This window comes from Chamaea fasciata, unplaced genomic scaffold (assembly GCF_029207755.1).
Source record: "Chamaea fasciata isolate MVZ Bird 193981 ecotype frontalis unplaced genomic scaffold, bChaFas1.0.hap1 SCAF_4, whole genome shotgun sequence".
In the NCBI taxonomy this organism is placed as follows: Eukaryota; Metazoa; Chordata; class Aves; order Passeriformes; family Sylviidae; genus Chamaea; species Chamaea fasciata.
The window spans coordinates 1,069,412-1,093,013 of record NW_027094089.1 but is presented as its reverse complement, the minus strand read 5'-3'; the positions used below and the strand labels follow the sequence as shown (position 1 = coordinate 1,093,013).

Genomic DNA, 23,602 nt, shown 5'->3' with positions numbered 1-23,602 from the left:
AGAGGAATAATCCATGATCACTGTGACAAAAACAGAGAGAGAGAGAGATCCCATATAAAACTGCAGAAAGAACTAAAAAGTCTGTTACTTTTCCTACAAAACAAGAACCTGTGGAAGCATCTTTTCCCAAGATGGTCTATAAAGTCAATTTAAGACAAGGACATTGTCCAGCTCCTGGGTCTGGATTTTCAAGACTGGAATTTTGTGAGTAAGGAAGGTGAAGAGCTACCAGAGCCCAAACTGAGCACTCTATTTGGTGCAGAGCTGTTCCTACACACAATTATATCCTAGAAATACTGAAACACACAGAAATCTGTCTCCTTCAAGCATCGTAAACTTTGGAGAAGGTCATTCTGAAAGACTGAAATAGCTTTGTTCACCCTTTTTTTTTGTCCCTGGAGGAAGAACAAAAGCTGACAAGTTGCAGTGATAGAAGAGTTCTGTATTCTTCCTGGGAAAAGATCTCATAACCAAAAGCATGCAAGCAGAGCTGAGAGCATCACTTTTTAGTTTGTTAGGGCGGAGAGGTCCTTGCACTGGTCAATTCTTTGCTGTCAATAGATCCTGGCTGGTCTCCAGGTGCTGCAGTGGTTTCTCTCCTCTGCTCCCCCTCCCCAGTTACTAATTTGACATTGATTTTACTGCCGTAGAGTCTAAACTGCAGTGAAGTGAGCAGAAATGGAAAAAACGCTACAAACCTGCAGTACAATTATGAATGGAGAGGAACAGGGCATCTGTGCAGACATGGTGATACCAGTAACAAACTTCACAAAACACACAACGCTCAGGGCAGAGCTCCCCAGACTCTCCCAGGGCCCACCAGAGCAGAGCCAGAGCCCAGACTGCAGCGGACAGTGTGACTGCTTGCTTGGAGAGCAAAGAACAGAAATTCTCTGGCCTCTTCCATGTGGAAAAAAACCCCAGATTCTTCATTGTTTTCAGGGCTTTTGCTACAAGAGGACTGATGGATTTGGTCTGGCAACAAAGGTGGTAAAAAAAGACAACCCATGGGCTGGAATTTTTCATTCTCCACCACGGCTTAGTGATCACGTAATACAGAAGCAGCTTTTTACTGGCTAGTTCCACAGAAGCCCTCAAGACTTCAGAGATGAGAGCCAAAGGTGATGCTGGCTCTTCTAACAGGGTCAAAGTGCCGACATGAGGACCTGTAGTAATGCATCTCCACACCCAAGCAAGTGTTTCTATTTGAGGAAAAGAGTTTCAGTTTACCTTGAACTTAAAAGGAAAACGGACTAGGATTTCCTGTGATACTCACACTGCGGTTGGTCCAGTGCCAGCACAGGGGCACTGGTTGGGCTTTAGAAATGTCTCTCAACACCTATGGCATCTACTGGCAAGAAGCCAAGTTACCCCTCCTAAATTGTTAAGTATTTATAGGGGTGCACAAAAGGAGCTCAGGTGCTCTTTGGGGTGTTTCAGCAAGGTGTCGGGCTTCTCTGACACCTGTGCTCGGCTTTTCTTTTGTTTCTGTATTGTTCGGTGTTTTGTCTTTATCAAACCTTTTGCTTTACAAAACACACCTGGAAGAGCCGTCTCACAAAATTATTTTAAGCCATTCTGAGAACTTCAGGACACCCTCGGGGACTTGATAAATCTTCATGTAGCTTATTCCATTCTGGCCACGTGTAAGATTTTATCGAGGACCCAGACCTCCACCCTCCCACGCTGGCAGGGGACAGAAATTGGTTTCCACGAGACTTTTCTTCTTGCCCTTCTTCTGTTTTCCCTTCTTCTCCCAAAGTAGCTGGACTCAGCTGGCCAGGGGAAGCCCACCACCAGTTGTGGCCTGCCCATGGAGGTCACAGGCCAAGGGAGGTGAAGGGCAGCAGAGCCTCAACACGCAGCTGCAGCCCTCGGCTGCCAGAAACCCTCTGCAGCTTTTCAGGAGGTGAGAGGAGCACACTCCTCCCCAAAATCCAGGACAGGGAGTTTCTCATGGTGTTCCACGTCACGCTCAGCCAACTCTTCACTGAGCATATTTATAACTTCTTTGTTCCGTATAAAAAGGCTGATGGCTTTGCTGACATTAACACAAAGCTGCTTGGCACTAAAATGCAATTGATGCATTTTTAGAATTATTTGCCCTTGTCATCTTCAGGACTTATGTATAGTCTATGTTTTCTGATTTATTAGGCCTTAAAAACCTCTTTTGAATTTTATATCTCAATCAGCAGGAGTTACACCACCCGTAATCCTCCTTTTTATGATGCAAGAGTTTGAAGCCTAGGACGCTCTGGATGTGCAGTGTGAAAGTCCACAATAATAATTTACAACCCTTATTTTCTTTGCAAGTAGAATCAAAATCTTTTTTGGCTGAAATGAGGATTGCAGCAGATGTCTGAAGCCAGGAAAAAAACCCACAAAGGAAAGCAAATAGAACAGTGGAAGGCACTTCAGGCAAAAAGGGAAGAAGTCCTTTAGGGCAATGCTTGCTTCCAGAGCTGTTCTTTAGTTACTTGATGTCCACCTAGGCACAGGGTCAAAGCTGGATTCCTTTGTCTGCCAGGCATCAGCTTTTTCAGAGGTTTCATGAGAGCAAACTATCTCTCAGGACCAAACTGAAAGCGGCAGCTGGAACACTGGACACAGCATAACACACCCTCTGTCACCCCCACTCTGCAGCTCTTCCCTTGACAGTGAATCTCTCAGACTTGAGGAACCCAGAACACACAACGGGAGTTTTGCAAAATGAAAAAAAAAAAAAAAAAAATAGGAAGTAGAAAAATCTATCCTGGATATAAACCCACCTAAATAAACACTCAGAACACAAGTGTTTTCTTCTCCCTCCCTCCCTCACCTCAGATAATCACAGAATGGTTTGGTATGGAAGGGTCTGCAAAGCTCACCCAGTCCTACCCCTGCAATGGGCAGGGACACCTTCCACTGTCCCAGGGTGCTCCAAGCCCCGTCCAACCTGGCCTTGGGTACAATAAACTTGCTCAGTAAATCACAGGAGCAGCACCACCCCAGGGAATTCCCAGCCCAGTACCTGGATGGGAAGCCAGCTGCACTGATCCGGATGGTCTCCAGCACTCCACAGGCTCTCAGTTGCTGCACTGCTCTCCTCGGGTCAAACCTGCAATTACAATTAGGAAAGACATTAACACACAGTGAAAGGGGACCCACCTCACCACCCCACCTGACCGTGACTCTTCAGGAGACAGGAATTACCTCTCCTCATTACTCCTCATGCACAGGTGTCACACGTTTTCTCTGCGTATCGCAAAGGAGTTGCGATTTTCAAGTCGCTCGAAACTTTGCTACTACTCTGTTTTCAATGCCAGGTGTATTCTTGGGATAGCATGAGAACCTTCTGCAATTAATTAGTGCCTACAGCCAGAATCTACCTGGCTTTGTACAGCAATACAATCACAATAAAGAAGGGAACAGGCTACCCCACCACAAGCTGCCTGGTATTATTCCTGCAGCCATCAGGGCAACAACATATTTACAGCAATCAAATTCAACAGCAAAATAAGTCTTATATATTCTGTTCCATGCCAAAAACAGGTAATTAACAGGTGCCACAAGTTTCTAGACTAAGTTTTTCCAAGAACGGTGGTCCTTGTGCTCCAGACTAATGACTTTGGTAGGCACCACATGGAAATTCAAGGTGATTCTGTCCTCCTCTTTAAAGCTCGCATCACCCCTTACCACCGGCTTCTCATTTCCATCAGCAATTTGTGCCAAAAAAACTCATGGCAACTTCCACCTGAATGCTTGGGCAGTGGTTCCTGCAGTTCCTGGAAAAAACTCACTCCCGGATCAGGCTATCCTTGCACAGAGTGCAGGTACCAGCGTCCCCCACGGCTGCTCCCTCGTTCCACCGTGACTCTGAATGCACAAGGATGTTCCAGCTCTCCAGTTTTTCCCTTTCTGAAAGCCCAAAATATTTCCACCTGCGAGTCAAGATTGCATGAATAATTCTGTCTGCTCTCTGCTCTACAAAAGCAGCATGAAAAATAGTCCCCTTCCTCTCTCTCTGCTTTTTTTTTAATTCCCTGGACCTGTCAAGTCTACAACCAAGTTATTCACTGCAACACCACAAACACTGTGCAGGGTGAAAAATCAGTCTGGGCTGTCACTCACTTCAAGGAATAACCCACAAGGGTGCAATTTCCATAACAATAAATAATAAACAGGACTGGCAGATCGACAGGTAAGCGTCAGTCCGGGAAGATCCCAGGGCAATCTCTGTTGTATCCAAGGGAAACTCTGCAAAGCAGCAAAGCCCTGCTCAGTGGGGGTGAAATGCAGTCACCAAGAGAGGCTGCAGTTATCTATCAGCAACAGCTCCAGCTATGGGCTAACGCTGAAATTAAAACCTTAAAACTGAGACAACACACCTTATTACAAACTCCTTTTCCTTGCAATGGCAGGTAGAAGCACCTGGCAGGTTGCTTTTGGCCTGGAAACCCAAGTCAAAGATCCCAAACCCTGCCTGAAACAGAATCTAAATGGAAAACTGACAGAGGAACAACCTCAAGTCAGGCATTCCCCTTGCACATCTCTCTTTGGAAGCCTTCTCCACCAGGAATCAACCTCAGACCCAGCCTGCAGTCAGGTGCAGCAAACATCCCTGCTCGGTGCCAAGGTGTCCTCCAGGACAGGAGCCTGACACCCCTCAGCCCCGTTACAGATCTTATCTTTTCAGCAAGTTGTGAAGTAAGAATGCAGGGTGCAAGAAAGCTGAGGAAGTCTGCAGCCTAACCCTCTGTGTTCAAAAGCTGGAACAGCCGTGGGAGCAGATCCAAAGCTCAGGGGTTTATCCAGCCAAAACTGACAGAAACCTCCACAGACGGAGGGTGAGCAACCTCTCTGGGCAGACTGTTCCATTGACAGACTGTCCTCAGGGAGAAAAAAAAACATGTTTACTCATCTCCAGTCTAAAACCCCCCATGTCAATTTGGGGCCATTGCCTGCTGTCCTCCCACCACACACCACTGCTGAGAGCATGGTTTTCTCCTCATGCTAGCCCCTCTAAGTACTGAAGGGCTGCCCTTGCGTTCTTTCTGTTCTCCAGGGTAAGCATCTCATTTTAGTAAAAATGTAACGCTCTTGTGAGCGTTAGAAAGAGAAAACTTGTTTTCTCACTGAAAAACAAACATAACACCAAATGTTCTGCATGCTACTTCAGTGCTAACCTGGGGCAATGCTGATGATGTTTCCCTGCACAAACGCTTCCCAGCACTGTGCATTTTCCAGCGCGTGTCTCTGGATCCCACTTTCACACATAAGCAAATAGACTTTGGAGAGCAAGTCCTGCAAGGAGGAGCTCAGGGAGCTGGGGAAGGGGCTGGAGCCCCAGGAGAGGCTGAGGGAGCTGGGCAAGGGGCTGAGCCTGGAGAAAAGGAGGATCAGGGGGGACCTTGTGGCTCTGCACAGCTCCCTGACAGGAGGGGACAGCCGGGGGGGTCGGGCTCTGCTCCCAGGGAACAGGAGGAGAGGGAACAGCCTCAGGCTGAGCCAGGGGAGGCTCTGGTTGGACATCAGCAGGAATTTCCCCCTGAAAAGGGTAGTCAGGAATTGGAAGGGGCTGTCCAGGGAGGTTTGGAGTGCCCATCCCTGGAGGTGTCCAAGGAAAGCCTGGAAGTGGCCCCCCAGTGCTCTGGGCTGGGGTCACGGTGAGATCAGACACAGGCTGGACTCCATGATCCTGGAGCTCTTTTCCACCTTCAGTACTCCTGGGATTCTGTGACTTTATTTGAGCCAGGCTAAGGACACAAATTCCTCAAGCTGGTGGCAGCAAGACCAACCTTGACCACAATCCACAGGCCACAACACCAATTCAGAAATCCATGCGGGGTGAGGGGGGAGAGTCTCTTGCAGAACCACCCACAGGAGACACCTGAACCCCCTGTGGATGAGGATGCGACCCCATCACCACAACCTAAAGAAACCTCCCAGAACCATCCTTGTGTCTATTTTGGTCTGTTATTTGTTCCCAAAATCCCGAGCCTGCACATTCACCAATAGTAGCATCACACTGGACAGAGCCATCACTTGGACTAGGAGCAGGCACTGGCAGAATTATCCTCCAGGTGCTTGCTACCCATAATATCTTAGGGATGCAACTGAGTTCATTCATTTACTGCCCCCTGAAAACCAGGAACTTGCACATCCACGGAATTATATTAACTGCATCCAGAGCATCACATGAAAAACTGAACTTGAAAGTTCAAAGGCAGAGAAGTGAGGAGGGATGAGCTGAAAGGAGAGCCAAGTAGGGACACGGAGTCTTGGAAACACTCCTCGGAAAGATGAAGCCACTTCATCACCCAGGCCATTTACCATGCTATCACTACAGCAAGTCAGAGAATAACTTTGTGCTTCATCTAAAGAAAACAGTCAATCACACAGTGTAATCCTGAATTTCATTTAAATGAACACCCCCTGCAAAAGGCAACAGGAGACCAAGGTCCCGAGCATGTCCAGTACCTACAGGATGGTGTGTGAAACTTATCGGCAGAGCACAGGAACCGCCACCCCAGCACAGACAGCCTTCTCCAGGGCTGTCACCTACTCATCTAAGGCATCTGGTAAATAAAAACCAGTTTCTGAATGCCTTGTATTGATTAATACCCCTCACTTTGCTGTTTGCAGGGGGAAGAGAGTCAAGCCAGGCAGCCTCCTGGTGAATACATCTCTCCCAGCACATTATGATCAAGGGTGAGCCTGTTTAAAAGAGTCTCGCCCTCCTTTCAGGATGCTGTTGGAGCTGTCTCTGCACTCCAAAACGGCACTTTGCTCACTGGGAGCACTCAGCCTGCATCGGATCAGCTGGAGGGAAATGTCTCCCTGCTGCTGGACTACATTTACAACCTTCTTCCCTGAAGCTCACCACCTGGACTTCATGCCTTTCGAGGACATCACATCTCTAAGGTCCCTGCATACTAATGGCCAAGCTTTCCGGAGTTACAGGGAAGAAAAGTGGGCACAAGTCCATGACCAAGAGGTCAAACAGGGCTAACAACTATCAGCTCACTGTGTTCCCTGCCTGTGATACGTCTCTGAACTATGCAGGAAGACCAGGACTGCCCTTCTGCTTCAGCTGCTCACTCACCTGGAAACCTGCCTGAAGTTGATACAAGCCACATCTTTACTTTTTCTACATTTATTTTGGAAGCACCACGGTATTTTTGTTCATTTTACAAGCCCACTGCTCATCTCTGCTTCTTCATTTCTTTCTCTTTTCACTGTCCAGAACCATAATTATTTAAATCAAAGCAAGTCTAAGATGAAAACTGCACAAAGACCCTATTGCTGCAAAGCAAGGATGCTCGGCATTAGCAGAGCATATCCATGAATTATCAGAAACTGAATTTGTCTTCATTTCAAAGGCACAAACCCCACACGCTGAAACCCAAAAAGGTGACTCCAGCAACCCACACAGAGCTTCCAATTACAGGAACAGCATTAAAAGGAGGGGGAAAGTTCTTCAGCAGAGCCCAAAGCACACTCTGCTGCTGATGCCAAGAGATTTGGGTGTCTTCATTGAAGACTACAGAAGATGGGTTATTTGCAGAAACAAAGTCCTTTATTGCACTGTTAAACCAGCTTCATAAAAAGCAGAGTTGCTACAGTCCGAGCCAGAATGTAGAGAGCCTCCTAACACAGTTAAGTTAACACAGTTAAGCCTTCAACTCCTTAAATTCTGAGCAGAAGCAGTAGTAGATCATATCAGTAGTAGATCTTATCAGTAGTAGAGGTAGCAACAGCAACAACAGCGCCATTCGATCAGTATTTTTCATGTGCCTACTAGTATCCTCAAAGTAGTGCATTTTATTCTATTTTTGGCCAATTAGGTTAAAACGTGAATTTTCTGCATCCTTGCTTGACCTATCCTCAGTTAAGATTGATGTGCGAAGGCAAATGCAAGTTCTTACATAAATTCTACGTGAATAATTCTATCTGTTCAACCTAAGAATGTCTAGCAAGGTTACACTGTTTTCATTACGTCCAAAAACTTGACTACCTTTGCGAAAGGCAACGCTACTGAACCTTAAACTAGATTTTAAATCCTTTCCTTACTAACTAATTCAGTCTCTCATTTACTGAAGGATTTACTTAGAAAATCCTCTGCTTACTTAAAACTAAACTTACATTTCTACTTCATGCCTGGGTGGATTTAGCCCAGGCAGATCTGTGCTCCAGCACGCTGCTGTAAAGCTGAGCACATCTGCTCCTCTGCAGTGGCACTTACTTGAAGGGGAGTTTCTCGTCGTTGGGCTTGATGCAGCGCACGTAGTGCGGGGTGGTGGCGTTCAGGGTCTCCATCAGCAGGTGCAGGGAGTTGCGGAACTGGAAGACAAAAACCACTCGTCTGGAGGAGGGACAAAGGTGCTGCAACCCCACAGCCCCAGCCAGCAGGTGCCACAAGCCACCCGTGGGTGTGACACAGCGTGAAGCTCCCCACGGACCCCGCACAGGCAGGGGGAATTCAGGGAAGGCACCGCGGGGTTGAGGGCTTCCAGCTCAAAGAGGTTCATGAGCAACAAAGCTCGGGGCTCTGCCCAGTTGGGTCTTTGAAACATCTACAAGGATGGAGACAGCACAACGTCTCTGTGTCCCCGTGGAACTTTTTGACTGCCCACAGGGGGAAAAATGCTCCTTTTCTGAAGCTGTTTGAATTTATGGGCCCCACAGTATGTTGGGACACTGTCCAGTGAATCCTACAGCGGCCTCCTCCCTCCCCAGGCCATGTCTCAGCTGCTTCCAGTCAAGACTACTCAAGCCTGCCGCTCCAGACACACTGCTACAAGTCATCCAAAACACAGCAGCTGAACACAGAGATCATGGTAAAGTCTCTTTCCACCCCCAACAGCTTTTTATTTGCCTCTGTTTCAAACTGAAGCAACAAGATCTTAACTGGATTGCTCTGTCGTCACTGACCCACTCAAATCTCACATTACCTGGTGTCCCACTGTTTTCCTGTGCTCCTTGTTGGCAGCTTTGAAGGCTGGGCGGGCAGAGCGGACGCTGATCCGGGGCGCTCCCTTTGGCACGGCAGCAGCGGCCACAGCGTCCTTCTCCTCCTGGAATAAGTCTGCTACCATCTGATACTAAAACAAAAGGCAACACCTGAGCAGGCGACACCTGAGCACCTCTGGCCCTGCTTTCTGGGGAATTAACCCACCCAATTCCCTTTGCTCAGGTCACTTCTCACCCATCCTAAACCTGGAAGGGGAAAAAGCGCAAGGAAGTCAAAGCAAGAAGAGCTGGCTTTATAAACCACACCAGCAGGACAGCTGACCATTCTGTGCTGCAGTTCATGAAACCTTGAAATGTGCACATTGAATCGAACTAGCCAAAATAAAAAAAAAAAAAAAAGAGCCTGGATTGCTGAAGTCCTGCCAAGGCACAAAACCTCCTGAACATGAGGTGACTCTTGGTCCCAAGGTTTTGTTTCAGGGTGTTTATCCAGCCCTGACCCAGCAAGGATGCTGCCTGCACAGCACACACCCCAGGAACAGGATCTCCTGTGAGGACAGGCAGCAGCCACCACGGCCCCAGAGGCACCCTTGCTTTTCAAAAAATTACGGGACACAAACACTTCCTCCCCAATTACCCAACTTTCAGGGGAGCACTGCCATCCCACAACCCTGGAAGCACCATGTGTAGCCTGACAGATCCCTAAGTCTGGGATTTCTGGCAAGCCAGCAGCAACATTTCCGCTTCATGAACTGAGCTGGCAAAAGCAGTTAATGCCTTTTTTACTATTATTATTTAGGGAGCAGGATATTCAGATTTACATCAGGCTGGGGAACCTGAACATTAAGTAAGCCGCCATAAATCCGGCCTGGTTAGCAGGGCTGTTGAAATTTCACATCTTGAATCCATCTACGCACCCACACTGTCTACTGCCACAGCTGCACTTGCTTTCAAAGGGGAAATCCTTAAATGTAAAAAAACCTCTCTGCCAGCAGGTGGGATGTCATGTATCACCAGCTGAGCCCGGTGACACTGCCAAAGCACCCACGATGCCTCCCAGCAGCACGGATGCTGGAGCACCTGAGGGAGAGAACCCCACTCCCCACACCCATGGCACACCATGCCAACACATCCACCCCAAAAACACCAGCACAAGGCAGTGGCAGCTGCATAGCACTGCTGTCCCCACCTCAGGCTTCTCCAAAAGCCCAGCCTGGACGTGTTTCCTTTAAGATCTCAGGAAGAGTGCTGTGGTTAACCACTTTTTAGACATACACAGACAGCCCTGTGCCGTGAAGGGCTGCCTGGCTCTCTGCCACATCCCTGTCCTGCGACAGGAACACTTCCAGCCCAGTCCTGTGGGCTGTTCTCACAGCTTGTTAGTACAGCAGCCTCAACACCACAGTGGGAAGGAAATTATTTGCATTACGTGATCAATTTCTTGTAGGTTTCGTGATCCAGCTAAGGACCTGCTTCATACTCTCAGCTTTCATTGCTACCTCTGCAGTTCACTCAACTCCCACCAAAGAAGGCTCTCTCCTTCTCCACCTGACCCTCCATCCCTAAAAATGACATCCTGACAGTGGTTGTGGATGACACATCACCGTCTGGGATGCTCTGACTCCTGCAAACACAGGAGGTATGGGTGGCACATGTACTGATGAAGACATCCAACACAGGCTCTGCACTACTACCTCACACCTGACAATGTGGTAAAACCCCTGGAGGTAATTTTGGGTTTCAAAATATCTTCCCAACACAGCTGGGAGTGCCACTGATCCCTCCATCCACTTGGTATTAGTAACAGCAGTGCTTGTTCCTGAACAGGTGCTGGAGAAGGATCTGAGAGCTGAGCTCACAGCTCGCATGATGCAAACCTGGTGGAACTGGGATCATCCCTAGCAGGGACCATTCCACAGGTTCTGGGGCATAAGTGGGAGGGACGCATCCCTCCTCCCCAGCTGGCAGAGTCAAAACCATTGGTGCATTCTTTGCAATCACAGAGAACTGGAAAATAATACCTTCACAGCGTGCCTGTATGCTTTCCATCAGCATTCAAATCATTTCCCTTAATTCAAAGAACATCAACTCGACTGTTTTAGCTGACCAGCACTTACAGAACTAATTAAATGCTTCATGAAGTCTCTTTCACCACCTTGTTGACGGCAGTAATTGCATTCTAATTAGCAGAAGGCAGTTCTGCCTTGGTGGGAGTGCTTCATCAGCAGTGGCTTGCTGACAGGGAGGTGCCCGGGTCCTTGCTGTGTTAAATTCAGTGTTCCCCCTTGCCCTCTGTGCAGCTTTAGTGGGAATGTAAAGAAGAGTGCAGGGAATGCTGTGAGCCAGCCTGATCCTGAGGACCAAGTCCTCGCAGCACAGCCCTCTGCAGCACAAATCTGAGCTTTAGTAAAATTTACACATATGGGTAGCAGACTCAGCACTGCTGCTTTTTCTGGTTCAGAGGGACCAGGTTGGCCTTTTGCACCTAAACAAAATTGTTTTTAATTGTTTATAGCCCTGAAAGGGCAAATGGCAGGCAGGAGGCAAAAATACCAGGGTAACAATCTGCTGGCAAACAGGAGTTAGGGGCAGCAAGAGCAGAACATCAGGTGTTGAAGGATTTGCTAGAGGAATGTGCCAATGCTGCTGCTGCTCTTATTCCCGGAACAGCACGGGATCAGCACTGATAAAAGCCACTGCTCTTAAGGGAACGGCTTAAGGGCAGAAATTCATCGAGCTATCTCCCAAAGGTTCTCAGACCCAAGTGCATTTCAGAGTTTTGGGCTGGGTCAGGGCAGCTGTGGCTGCCCCATCCCTGGAAGTATCCAAGGCCACACCGGATGGGGCTTGGGGCAACCTGGGATAGTGGAAGGGGCAGGAGTGGCACTGCATGGGATTTAAGATCCCCTCTAACTCAGCCATTTAAGAAAAGTCCAGCCTGCTCCAATATCATATTGTGGTCCCTATTTATGACAAGAAGGCCTTTCTTTAACATCTCTGTCTTTAGGGAATGATCTCCAGGGTCTCCACCACTATACACCACACTACTCCAGCGAGTTACAATCTCTCCTCTACACCAGCAGGAAGAAGTCAAACAGAAATCCTTATCAGACACTGCCAGTTCTGCAGCCCTGACTCCAACAGCAAGTTCAGCACTGGCTAAATAATTAATCATACAGCATCAATTATTCCTGGAGGTTACCTGGCATTTCTAATGAGCTCTAATCACGCCCAGTTTTTCCCTGAGAAGCTTCCTGAACATGCAGAGCTCTTGATTTGGGCATTATTAAAGCCCAGCTTCACAGTTATTAATTTCACAACTACTCCCAGGGATGAGAAAATTGCTCATCTTGCCATCTTCACATGAATTCCTTGCTGTGAAACAGGCCAAGCCACTGACAACGTTGAAATAAGTTCCCATTCTCATCTCTTCCAATTTTGACAGGAACAAACTCCTAAAAATAATGTTTCCTCCACCTCCCCTCATCCCACTCTTTATTCAGGGTGGCATTTAGAAGGCCACAGCCAGCAGCAAACGCAACGGTGTCACAAAGAGAAGTCTGAATATGAGAAACATTTGCTTGTAACATGGAGAGGGCCTTCAAAATCTTTAATACGCTACACACACACACATGTATATATATATATAACACAAACTTAACATGCTGGCCTATGCTGTGGAAGGCTTCAAAATGGTTTTGAGGAAAGCAGATGGAACTCCTTCCTTAAACCACACACCAGGTTTGAGGGAACAATGGTGCCCCGGAGTCACACAGCCTGGATTTTGGCTGCTGGATGGTGAGTTGGACTTTGCAGGGCTGCATTTTCACACTAACTGCTTAATAAAGGCTGCCCCTGGGAGAGATGAGGTTGCTCAAAGTTTCAGCTCATTAATTGACAATGAAAGACTCAAGGCTGCAGGGAAGAAATTTTGGTCTGGTTTTAAAACAACAAGGATTTAAAATTCCTTAGCTGTCTGTACTATTGACACCTTTAACACAACCTGCCCAAATGCTCATAGAGAGCAGGAAGCACCATGGTAGTGGAAGCCAGTGTAAAATCTGCTCAATTTATATAGAAAACTGTAAAATCTCTGCCTTGAAGCCCACTATCAAATGCTCATTTACCGCAGGCATGACCCACTCCAAAGCCTTCAGAGCCCCACAGCTCTTCTGCTTCCAACATCCCACCAAATCCACAGCCCATAGGAAACTTTAAACACCAAGAGCCAAAAAAAACCCTTTTCCAGGAGCCCTGGTATTCAAAACCTGGCATTCAAAACCAATACATCCCTGCTGGCACTTGGTGCAATGAGATGTTGACAAGTTGCTTGCACAACACTCAGGAGAGCGAAGGTACGCTGCACAAAACCTTGTAAGACACGAGTGACATCAAGAGTGATCATCAGTATCTGTTAATTTTGTTAAAGTTACACATTGGCAGCCGTGTAAAACAGTTCCACAGCAGCTGGAGTGTCCCGGAGCTCATGTTACATTTCCAGAATTCTGTATTAACTCTAGTTTTCGCATAGTAATTACTGAAGTAATTAGAAGCCACAGGGACAAGTACAATGGATTACAGCTAAGGGGAACAGCTATTTTCACACAGAAGGGGGATAGGACCAGCAAGGCCACCCACTATATACAAACTACGCTGATGACAGTGGCTTTTAACCCCAGATCTTCATGCTTTTGGCCAGCCTGGTCTAGCGGAAGGCACCCTGGAAACTTAGATTTTGGGGCTTTAGGCTATAGTAATGTATGTAGGGCAAGATGGAGGATTTGGCCATTGTGTTAAGTTCTTCTTCACCTTCTTCTTCTTGGTTTGGGGGCGTTTTTTTCTAATTGGGTGAAAAGGGTCTGCATTGCAGACCTTGTGTGGTCAATTACTGGGTTAAAAGTAAAAACAGTATAGGTGTAATCTCACTGATGGGTGATCAGCGCTTAAACAACCTTGGGAAGAGTTAGAGACACCTCCATTTTCTACCTTGTTAGAGTTCACGAGTCGTGAGACTGTACTACAGATAATAAACACTGAGTTCAAATATGAAAACTGCGACTCCCATGTATTAATCCCAGCTCTAACACGAAGAAAAGAAGATAAAAACCTTACAGTGTCCCATTCTACAGGTGACGGGTGCTTGGGTGATGGGAAGGGAGCTCCAAGCAAGAGTTAAGTGGGATTTACAGTGCCCAAAAACCACCTGTTCCTAATTTTGGCCCTCAGTGACCAAAGAAGAGGAGGATCAGCAGGTTTGGAAACTATTTTTGCGATGCATCTTGACAGGACACCAACACCAGGGTGAAGGAAGGCAGACAACCACCCACATCCACGCGTGGGTGCGACTGCAACCCCCAGCACCTTCCTCTCCCCACTTTTTCCCTGCCCCACACCCCATTGATTTGGCTCCTTGGTTGTTGTCAGTGGCTAGAGGCAGCTGCACATTCCCACCCTCAGCCTGCTTGGCGTGGCACAGGGATGCACAGCTCAGCTCCAGCCTGGACAACTGCCCTGGCTGGGCTCTTTTACCTTGCTGGCTTTGAGGATGTTGATCTGCTCCTCATACACGGTGTCCCTGTTCTTCTCCAGAAACCCCTCGCTCTGGTACTCTACCTACAAGGACACAAAGGGAAGAAGTTCAGAGGGTGAAGCCCAAACACACAGGGACAAGGTGCTCACACACTCCCCCACCATCAGGAGCTCACCCAAAAAAAACCTGAGAGGGGAAAGGAACAACTGGAATTTAAAGGTCACTTTTTATCAAAGTAAGTGAATCTGAGTGAAGGCAAAATCCTTACTCCAAACAGAGACTGTTTCCTAGTCACTGAATTGCTGCGTGTGGAAGCAGGGGGGTAAAAAATGCAAGGATCATCAGTAACTCTACACGCTCTTTTGTTCACTCCTCAACTCCTTCTAAGTTAATCAGTAAACCTCAAAAAATGCCCTGCCTAAGTTCCCTTGTAGGTCTCTTGGGTTTTGAAATTGCAGACAGTTAGGATGCAAATGAATTTTAAAAAAGAATTTAAAAAATATTTAGAGACAACAAAAGAAAAATTCTCTTTATTTCGCATTTTTTAAAAAAAAGGATACACTGTTATGACGGATCCATATGCCAAACCAGCTGCCTAAGGAAAGGTGAGAATCAACCTTTGCCGTGGTGAGTGCCTCTGGCATCCAGGGCAAACCTGGTTAGGAGAAGCACCTGTAAGGCATCACAGCACCTGGATGTTGGGCAGCTCCTCAGACATATCCCTGGGTTGATCTTAATTTTTTTCTAGCAAATGCGTTTGGGGTAACTTCAAGCCTTTGAGATTCCTGTTTGCTGTGAGTAACACGTGAAGCTGGAGCCCATGGACAAGACCCCGAGCACCAGGCACTGGGATTTGGTTTACTTTAGTGCCAGAGTTGATATCTCCTCCCTCAAAAAGGTGGGATCAGCCTCGGAACACCTCTCACCTCCTCCCTGCACTGTGCCTTACTAACACTCACAGCTCCTGCTCTTCAAACACAATTCCTTTTTCCAACACACTTTCTGCCAAGCTGCCCTCACAGAAATCCATTCCTGTGCAGCTTTGGGAACGAGGATTTTTTCTCTCCCGGAGAAACCATGACAACTCACAGCTACAGAGGGAGGCCGAAGCCCTAGGAGCTCAGCCAGATCTGAACCCCTGAGCTACAATCACCACCCACAAGGCACCACAGTCACTGAGAAACAGCTCATGGGGGCTGTGGTGGTCTGTACACCATCCAAAAGTAACATTTCCCTCCCATGAGAAGCACACAGTCTTCAAGCTGGTTCAGGGTACAGTGCGCTCCCCCTGGGAAGTCTCCCTGCGAGACTTCTCTTAACTCATGGTGACCAAAGCTGTCAAAACCATGAGCCTTTGCAATACTACGCTAATTTGTTACTTCCTATTGGTTTAGTTCCCCAGCTCCTGGTTTTTACCCCTGTTGATTGGCTCTTTTTGGATCCTCTCCCTGATTGGTCCCTTTCCCAATTCTTTCCCTATTGGCCAAGTTGTAAAACCCCATCCCCCTGGCTACGCTATATAATCCATGCTCTCCCCCTTGGACCTTGCTGAATGAACAAGACTCCTGAGGACTGAAGAACTGTCCCTTACTCCTCTGTCACTCAGAGTGGCAATCGTGGCCCTGCTGCCAAGGCAGCAGTCACAAGAGCGCTGATCACTCTTGAGTGCCCGTGCCATACAGAGCGTCCTACTAAAGACACTTCCGGCAAGGAAGGTCGCGGCACCTTTCCATCACCCCAGACCACGATAGGGTTTTATCCACTGATTTACTTCCCTGCAGGAGGCTTTCCTGTCCCTGCTGAGTGCTCCCCGTGCAGGTACCTTGTCGGCGAAGTGCAGGACGATGAAGGAGGTGTTGGACATGCGAGGCTTCTGGAAGTGCTGGCTGGCGCCGTGGCGGTCGTACAGCTTCTGCGCCCAGTTCTGGTCCGTGCCCTTGGGCACCTGCAGGGGGACAAAGGGGACAGTGACAGGGCCACGTGGTGCTCCGGGCTCACGTTCTTTCATGACAAACACACTGGAGCTGCCTTTCCAGCAGGAAACACCCAAATCCTGGTTCTGCTCCAGCAGCTGGAAACGGCTCTTGCTGGAAAAACGAAAAAAAAATGGCAAAACAAACCAACAGAATGAACCAAACAAACAAAAACCACAAACAAACACCCATCAAAAAAACCTAAAACAAAACAAAAACGTCCAAAATGACAAAAACAACCAAAACAAAAACAATCAAAACAAAAACAACCCCCCCAAACAAACAACCAAGAACAAACAACAAAAACAACAAAAACAAACCGCCCATAAACAACCCCCCCAAAACAGCCACCAAAGCAAAACAAACATAACCAAACCAAAAACCAACAAAAAACCCAAAACCTCCCCCCCTAAAAAAACCAAACAAAAAGCCCCAACAGAAAGAAACCCAGAACCAAACAAAAAAAAAAAAAAACCGAAAGGAAACAAAACCCCAAATACACGCACAACTCTTTAAACAAGAGAAAAAAACCCCTCACTAATTAAAACAGAAATATTAAGGAAGTATTTTTACATTTAAGATACATTAAGTACTCAGGCACCAACATCATTTTTTAATGCTGTTTTAAGTGACTGAATAGTTTCCTGAAACTGCCACATGAGACCACATGCATGAATTTCTGGTTTATTTAACAGTGAAATTGTTCCCCTTGGGCTCTGAGAGTCACCACTGATAGAGTTCATCCCCATCCCATGAATCACTGTTGAGCACAGCAGTGCCTGCACATAAACACACACACACACACATTTTTAACAACAACAAAAAAAAATGGATAATTGGGTATTTGGGTTAGAAAAAGAAATGGTTCAGAAGAAAAGTCTCTGCCAATATTTAAACTTAGAGGGGACAAAGCCTAGAAGCCACAGAACAACTGTGCAGCAACACAGAGAGCTCTTGATGATCCATCAGGACTTTACATAGGCCTTTATATGAAAAATGACAGAGGAAATAGGGACAGAGAACAGGAAGATGGGGAACATGAGACAGGTGAGGAAAATTTCTTCATGCTGTTCTGAAACAGCTTTTGATTTCACGACAGCAAACCAAAACACACCAGAAGGGTTCTGGACACAGGGATAAGCATCTCCTGCCAGTCCCAGTAATAAGAGTGAATTAAATGCAGCAGCCACTCACACAGCCGTGCTCTCCCACGTTTATTTACATTTTACAGTTTTTAAGTGTAGCCAATTATGGATGCACACAGAAACGACACAGACTATCTATAAATATTGAAAGGCACTTAGCTATGCAATTATATACATGTTTTATTTATGCAAGGTAAGACTCGCATGTTTAAACTATGGGGTTATTTAAATGCAGATGTGTTTCTTTTCATGGGTTATATTTAATATTTGCATGCAAAAACATCCGTTCTGGAGGTATCACTGGGTGCCTCCTGTGCAGGACTTAAGCCACAGGTGCAGAGCAGGAGCACTGCAGCCACCCTGAGCCAGATTTATCCTGCACCAGCCCTCTTCCAGGGCATCCACTTTGCTGAAAAACCTGCTTATCTCAGAGTTGAAATTCAAAGGCATCCCAGAAAGAGGGTTTGCCATACCCTGCTCACCATCCTGCAGCCTGGGTATTTTTAGCTGCCTGGGAAGCACCTGATAGGGACCAAGTTCCAAAGATAAAAACTAATAAGGCGATTATCTGTACTATTATAACAGCTTTTTGGTATTACCTTGGCAGTTTGAGGCCCTCACAGCGACTGGGAAAGTTATTTAGAGGCTATCTCATCTTTTTTTTTTTTTAGGGGATGGGGAAGAGGAAAAGAGATTGCCTTGCAAGTTTTGTGCAGAATCTTTAAACAGGGTAAAGGTGACACCAGGAATTGCACAAGGTCACTGCCTGTGCTCCTCTGTCCCTGCCGTGCCTCCACCTGTCACAGGCAGGGTTCTCTCCCCTCTGCATTCGCTGTCCCTGGTGCTGCCAGGGTTGTCCCCACACTGCAGCCAGGGCCAGCCCCACAGGATCCATTCTGCATCCCAGGACCAAAAACCCTCCAGCCAGGTGAGGAGATGCTTGGGACTGCCTGGACTAAAGGCTGAGATTCCCTCCACCACCACCTCCAACAGAAGGACAATTAAATGGATAGAAGAAACAAAGGTCAATGGCTTACGGCGGAGGAAGGTAGATTTAGATTAGATATTAGGGAGAATTTCCTCCTGTGAGGGTCTGCCACAGGTTGCCCAGAGAAGCTGTGGCTGCCCCATCCCTGGAGGTGTCCAAGGCCAGGCTGGACAGGGCTTGGAGCCACCTAGGATAGTGGAAGTTGTCCCTGCCCATGGCAGGGGGTGGAGCTGGATGAACTTCAAGGTTCCTTCCCACCCAAACCATTCACAGCTTCTGTGGTTCAAACCTAATAATCTAAAAGCCAACCTTCTGAAAACACAGTAGGAACTATTCACATTTCTTCACTCCTCAGCACTCCGATGTAAGTTAAAGCCTGACAAGAGCCTGGGCTGCTTCAGCACTCCAGAAACACGTTCCACTGCAAGTGATGTGCCTGACTTTGAAGTCATCAGAGCTGACAGCGTGACGTCGGGGAGGCGGCTCTGCCCGCGGGTCGGGCAGCCCACCCGAGAGGAAAGCCCAGGGGTCCAACCTCTGTGTGTCTGCTCGTGGAGCAGAAATCCCCCCGGACAGGAAGGCCATGTGCTAACTTCTGATGTCCAAAAAACTAACGAGTCCAGACAAGGAAAACACATTTGCTCAGATCCCCAAGTTCGCAGCGATGCACGGAGACAAGCGGGGTGGAAAAGCAGTCGGCCAGGAGCAGAGCACAGCATTCCTGGCACTCGACAGAAGGACACAGCAAAGGTTAAAGAGCATCTTCTGAACAGCATTAGAAAATGCATTTGGCAGATCAGCAGCATAGCGCGGTGGCGACATGCCATGGAACACAGAATGGAGCCACGGAGGAGCTCAAGAACGTGAGGGAGTTTGTGGGTTTGGTGAGACACATCCCCCTTTGGCAGCCCCAGGGTCAGGCTGCTCCACAAGCAGAAAGATCCCTCACCAATCTTGGACAACAATGGCAACATCTCGACATGTGAACCCTTCCAATCAGCCTGCTCTTGACTTAACCCTTTTGGTTGCACTTAATGGAAATGGACACTTGTTTTTTTCATTAATTTTTTTCATCCTCGCTCCCATGCCAAGGCGAAAGCAAGGAAACAGTGAGGTGTCAGGACACCTTATGGAGAAACCCGGGCATCCACAGTAACCTCTGACTGTACTCCCAAACCACAGAATATCCTGAGCTGGAAGGGACCCACAAGGATCAACCATGTCCAACTCCTGGCCCTGCACAGGACAGTCCCAAAAATATCACCCCGTGCCAGAGAGCACTGTCCAAGGCACTTGGGAACTGCCTGGAAGACAGGCAGGACGCCCACATGGCATGTAGTTTCAGCCTGAAAAGCAGGACAGCTCACCCAGCTCTGACAGAGGCTCAGCTCCATTTCCGAGGGGTTTCTGTTTCCTGTAAGGATATCTTAAACCTCTTGAAAAGCCAACCCCAACTGGCTGCTCCTCTTCAGAGAGTGCAAGTCATTCCACATGTTTCCTCAGAATTCAAAGCATTCAAATTCTCCCGAAGAGTGCTGTCCCCCTCCACCAAAGTAATTCCCTCCACAAGTGCAACCATACCCTAAAATCCATTCCAGATATCCAAGCAATCTTCCCACAAGCAGCTTTAGAGAAGACAGCCTCCATCCTTCACTTCTTATCACTGGCTCAACTCCTTTTCCAGATTACTTCCCCCTTGGCCCCACGGTGACTGCACCCACCCTTCACAGCTCACCAGAGGGGAGCCTCTCCTGGATGCCCTTCTGCCCCTTCCCACCTCTTTGGGCTCATCAGTTTGTGCTACAGTGTCCCGCCACCATGGTGGCCTTGGCCAGAACAGGGGACATGCCTTTTCTGAACAGGGGACGTGAACTCTCGCTGTTCCCTCTGACATCAGAGCAAAACCAAGAGGTCCTAAAAGCTACAGGTCCAGGCAGGTGAAACTCCAGTGCAGAAAACAGGGAAAAGGCTCTTCAAGGACTCCAGGGTCCCTCAGCAGAGGACACAGGTCCCAGTCCAGACAGATTATAAGGGTTCCTGGGCATACCAAGGATGTAACAGGACGTAGGACCAAATGAGCTCCAGAAGACACGTTAATAATTCTACAATAGCTTCCAAACCATAATATTTCAAAGCTGCTTAAAAAAACCCTCATATCCCTCCTGGAGAGGGGTTTCTCACAAAGACATGGAGTGACAGGACACAGGGAATGGCTTCCCAGTGCCAGAGGGCAGGGCTGGATGGGATATTGGGAAGGAATTGTTCTCTGTGAGGGTGGGGAGGCCCTGGCACAGGGTGCCCAGAGCAGCTGTGGCTGCCCCTGGATCCCTGGGAGTGTCCAAGGCCAGGCTGGACAGGGCTTGGAGCAACCTGGGATGGTGGAAGGGGTGGAGGAGGGGGTGGAGCAAGATGATCTTTAAGGTCCAGACCAAACCATTCTGCGATCTGTGATTACATGATTCTAAATCCTCAAGTCTGTTTCAAGAAGTAGTGCTCTTCTCATTAGCTTTCATGAGACAGGTTTAGTCCTTAACACTCCAATCCCAGTTCAAGGGCCCTCTCTTCCACTGCCAATCCTTACGTCAATTTTTCCCTAAACAGCAACAAGACTCTCCTGCGACCTACGCTGCTTCAGCACGTACCCAGCCACCTCCTCCCCAACCACACATTAAGGATTAAAAAAAGACCCATACTGTGAAGCAAGAACATTAGTGACAAACCCTCTGTACTTGCACTAATGCTTCATTATGTACCAAATATTCCCCTGACACCGTTCCACGTCCCGGAGTTTTTTTTTTATCCACTGCCGTAGGCTCTAACGAGGTGGCGCGTAATTACCTTATTGTGGTCCCACCCCAGGAGGTGAAACACTGCCGTGGGGGTGAAGGTTTTCAGCCATAAACTGCTGCTTTCAGCTGACAGGTTTTGCTGAAATTTTCATAAATCTGGAGAACACTTGCAGGTTGTTATAAAAGAGGCGATTACAGGGCCGGTAATAAGGGCCTGTGACTAATGACAGCATCCCCCACTGACAGGTAAACACCCAGATAATTGGCATTTGATGAGGAGGGGGAGGGAATAGATCTTGTGGGTTTGTGGTGGTTTCATTTGAGGTTTTTTGGTTCTTTGTCATTTGTTTTTTGTTTGGGTGGGGTTTTTTTTTTTGGTCAAAAAGTAAGTGTGGATGAAAACAGCAGTACCAGGTAGACCTACTGCTGGCACATGGGAGCTGCAATGTCACCACCAACAACAACCAGTGCCAGCTGCTCCAGAGAGAAACCAAGGGTGTTACTCCCAACACCAGGGAAACTTCCCTTATGGTCCTCACAGCATCCGGGAGACAGTTTGAGCCTGCAAAATTGAACTGGCTCAATCACACAGACACCAGATGAAAGGGTGCTGAGTATCAAGCAAATAATCTGACCTCCTTCCGAACCAGCACTGGCTGAGATACTATTTTTAAGGACATCAAATTAAGTCTAATCTGTTCTCATTTTTAAGGAGATTTCCTGAGAGCAGACTTGAACAGGGCAAAGCCCCAACTCCAGCTCACCCCACAGATGTAGCCAAAGTGTCTGTAGCCCAGACCAGGGCTGAGCTGGTGGATGTCCAAGCTGGGACAGCCCTGTCGTGCCTGGGAAGGCAGCCCTGGTACCTGGAGGGCAGTAAACACTTCACAGGTCACCCCTCCACTTCAGACAAACACAGGTGCTATGTCCTTGTCCAGGAAAACTAGTCTAAAATAGGGATCCCAACCCTTTCCCTCTGATACCATACAACACTTGTGTTCTTGAGCCACCAGATCTGTCCTGTGCTCATGGACCCAACAGACACAACAATTCCTTGGATGCTTCTTATCACCTTGGTTATGCTGGTGAGGGTCCCTTATCTACTTCAGCTCTCCCAACACTGTCTCGCTCTTCCCTGCCTTTGTGCAAAACCACTCAGAGCCCTCCCAGAGCCAGAAATACATTTCCTGGCACAGAATACATCCAGGTCTCAATGGAAACCCCTCCTGAGGACAGCGTGGGTCACCCCACAGCAACACCAGGCTGAGGCTCCACAAGGCAGCCACACCCAGCAGGAAGGCAGTCCCCATCCCCTTCCAATAGGACATCTCCAGCATCAAAGAGCTTCAAAACAGGAATCCCAGCTTCCCGAGGAAACCTGCCCTTTGACATTCCTTGCTCCTATGTACATTGGATTATTCATGACTGAACAATGTGCGAACAAGGAGTCCGACCTTTCTTTTGGACTGTCATCAAGGTTTGTCAATCTGGCTTTTCTTCTCAAATTTCAAACAAGATTTCACTTTGGCCAGTATGAGAGAGGGCAAAAGAGAGCAAACTGCTCTCCAACATTACAGCCCTGAAGTCCACGTGCTAAATGCAATGAGCTTTACCTCAAAGAGCTGCTGCAAGAGGACGCAGGTTTCCCCTGAGTCAAAATAAGGCTTGAGAGGAGCTCCAGCTCCTGGGCTATGCCAAAGACATCAGGTCTCAGGCAGTGGCTATTCCCCAGGACAGCCAGGCCAGACACATGGTGAGTGCAGGTACCCAGGTTTGGAGCAAACACCTGCCCAGGAGGCTCTGAAGTGCTCCTAAAGCAAATGCCAGCTCAAGCCTACCCCTGCCATGAGCACAGCAGCAACACAGGCAAAAGGAGATGTTTACCCACCTGCAAGACACCCCAGATTAAAGCCCGTTATTTGATCTTTCACAGAAACAAGGACACTGGTGAAAAGGTGGGAGCTCCTCTTTACCTTGCACTCCTCATCCAGCAGGTCCAGGATCCCAAGCTTGGCCTCTATCAGGTCTATGCAGGGCTGGTTGTCGTAGAAGTCTATGAGAGTCCAAGGGATTCCCTCCTTCATGTACTCCTCTTGCTCCAGCTTAAACACGTGCTGGGAGTGGGAGAAAGCAAAGTCACTGAGTGTGGCCCCAGCCAGCAGAGCACAGCCCCTTCCCCTTGTCCCAGCTGGAGTTCAGCATTCCTGAGCACATCCAGAAGCCAC

The 23,602-nt window shown here is 48.0% G+C and overlaps 1 protein-coding gene across 3 annotated transcripts in view; it reads right to left on the bottom strand.

Moving 5' to 3' along the window:
• Positions 1-23,602, bottom strand: part of MYO5B (myosin VB) — a 148,011-nt gene that overhangs the window by 56,895 nt on the left and 67,514 nt on the right. For all 3 annotated transcript variants that reach the window (XM_066180696.1, XM_066180694.1, XM_066180695.1), the window contains exons 12-17: positions 23,351-23,491; positions 16,305-16,427; positions 14,482-14,565; positions 8,934-9,083; positions 8,225-8,322; positions 3,011-3,097 (exon numbers count right to left, since the gene is read on the bottom strand). In XM_066180696.1, coding sequence (XP_066036793.1) covers positions 3,011-3,097; positions 8,225-8,322; positions 8,934-9,083; positions 14,482-14,565; positions 16,305-16,427; positions 23,351-23,491 — 683 coding nt within the window. The remainder of the gene's footprint in view (positions 1-3,010; positions 3,098-8,224; positions 8,323-8,933; positions 9,084-14,481; positions 14,566-16,304; positions 16,428-23,350; positions 23,492-23,602) is intronic.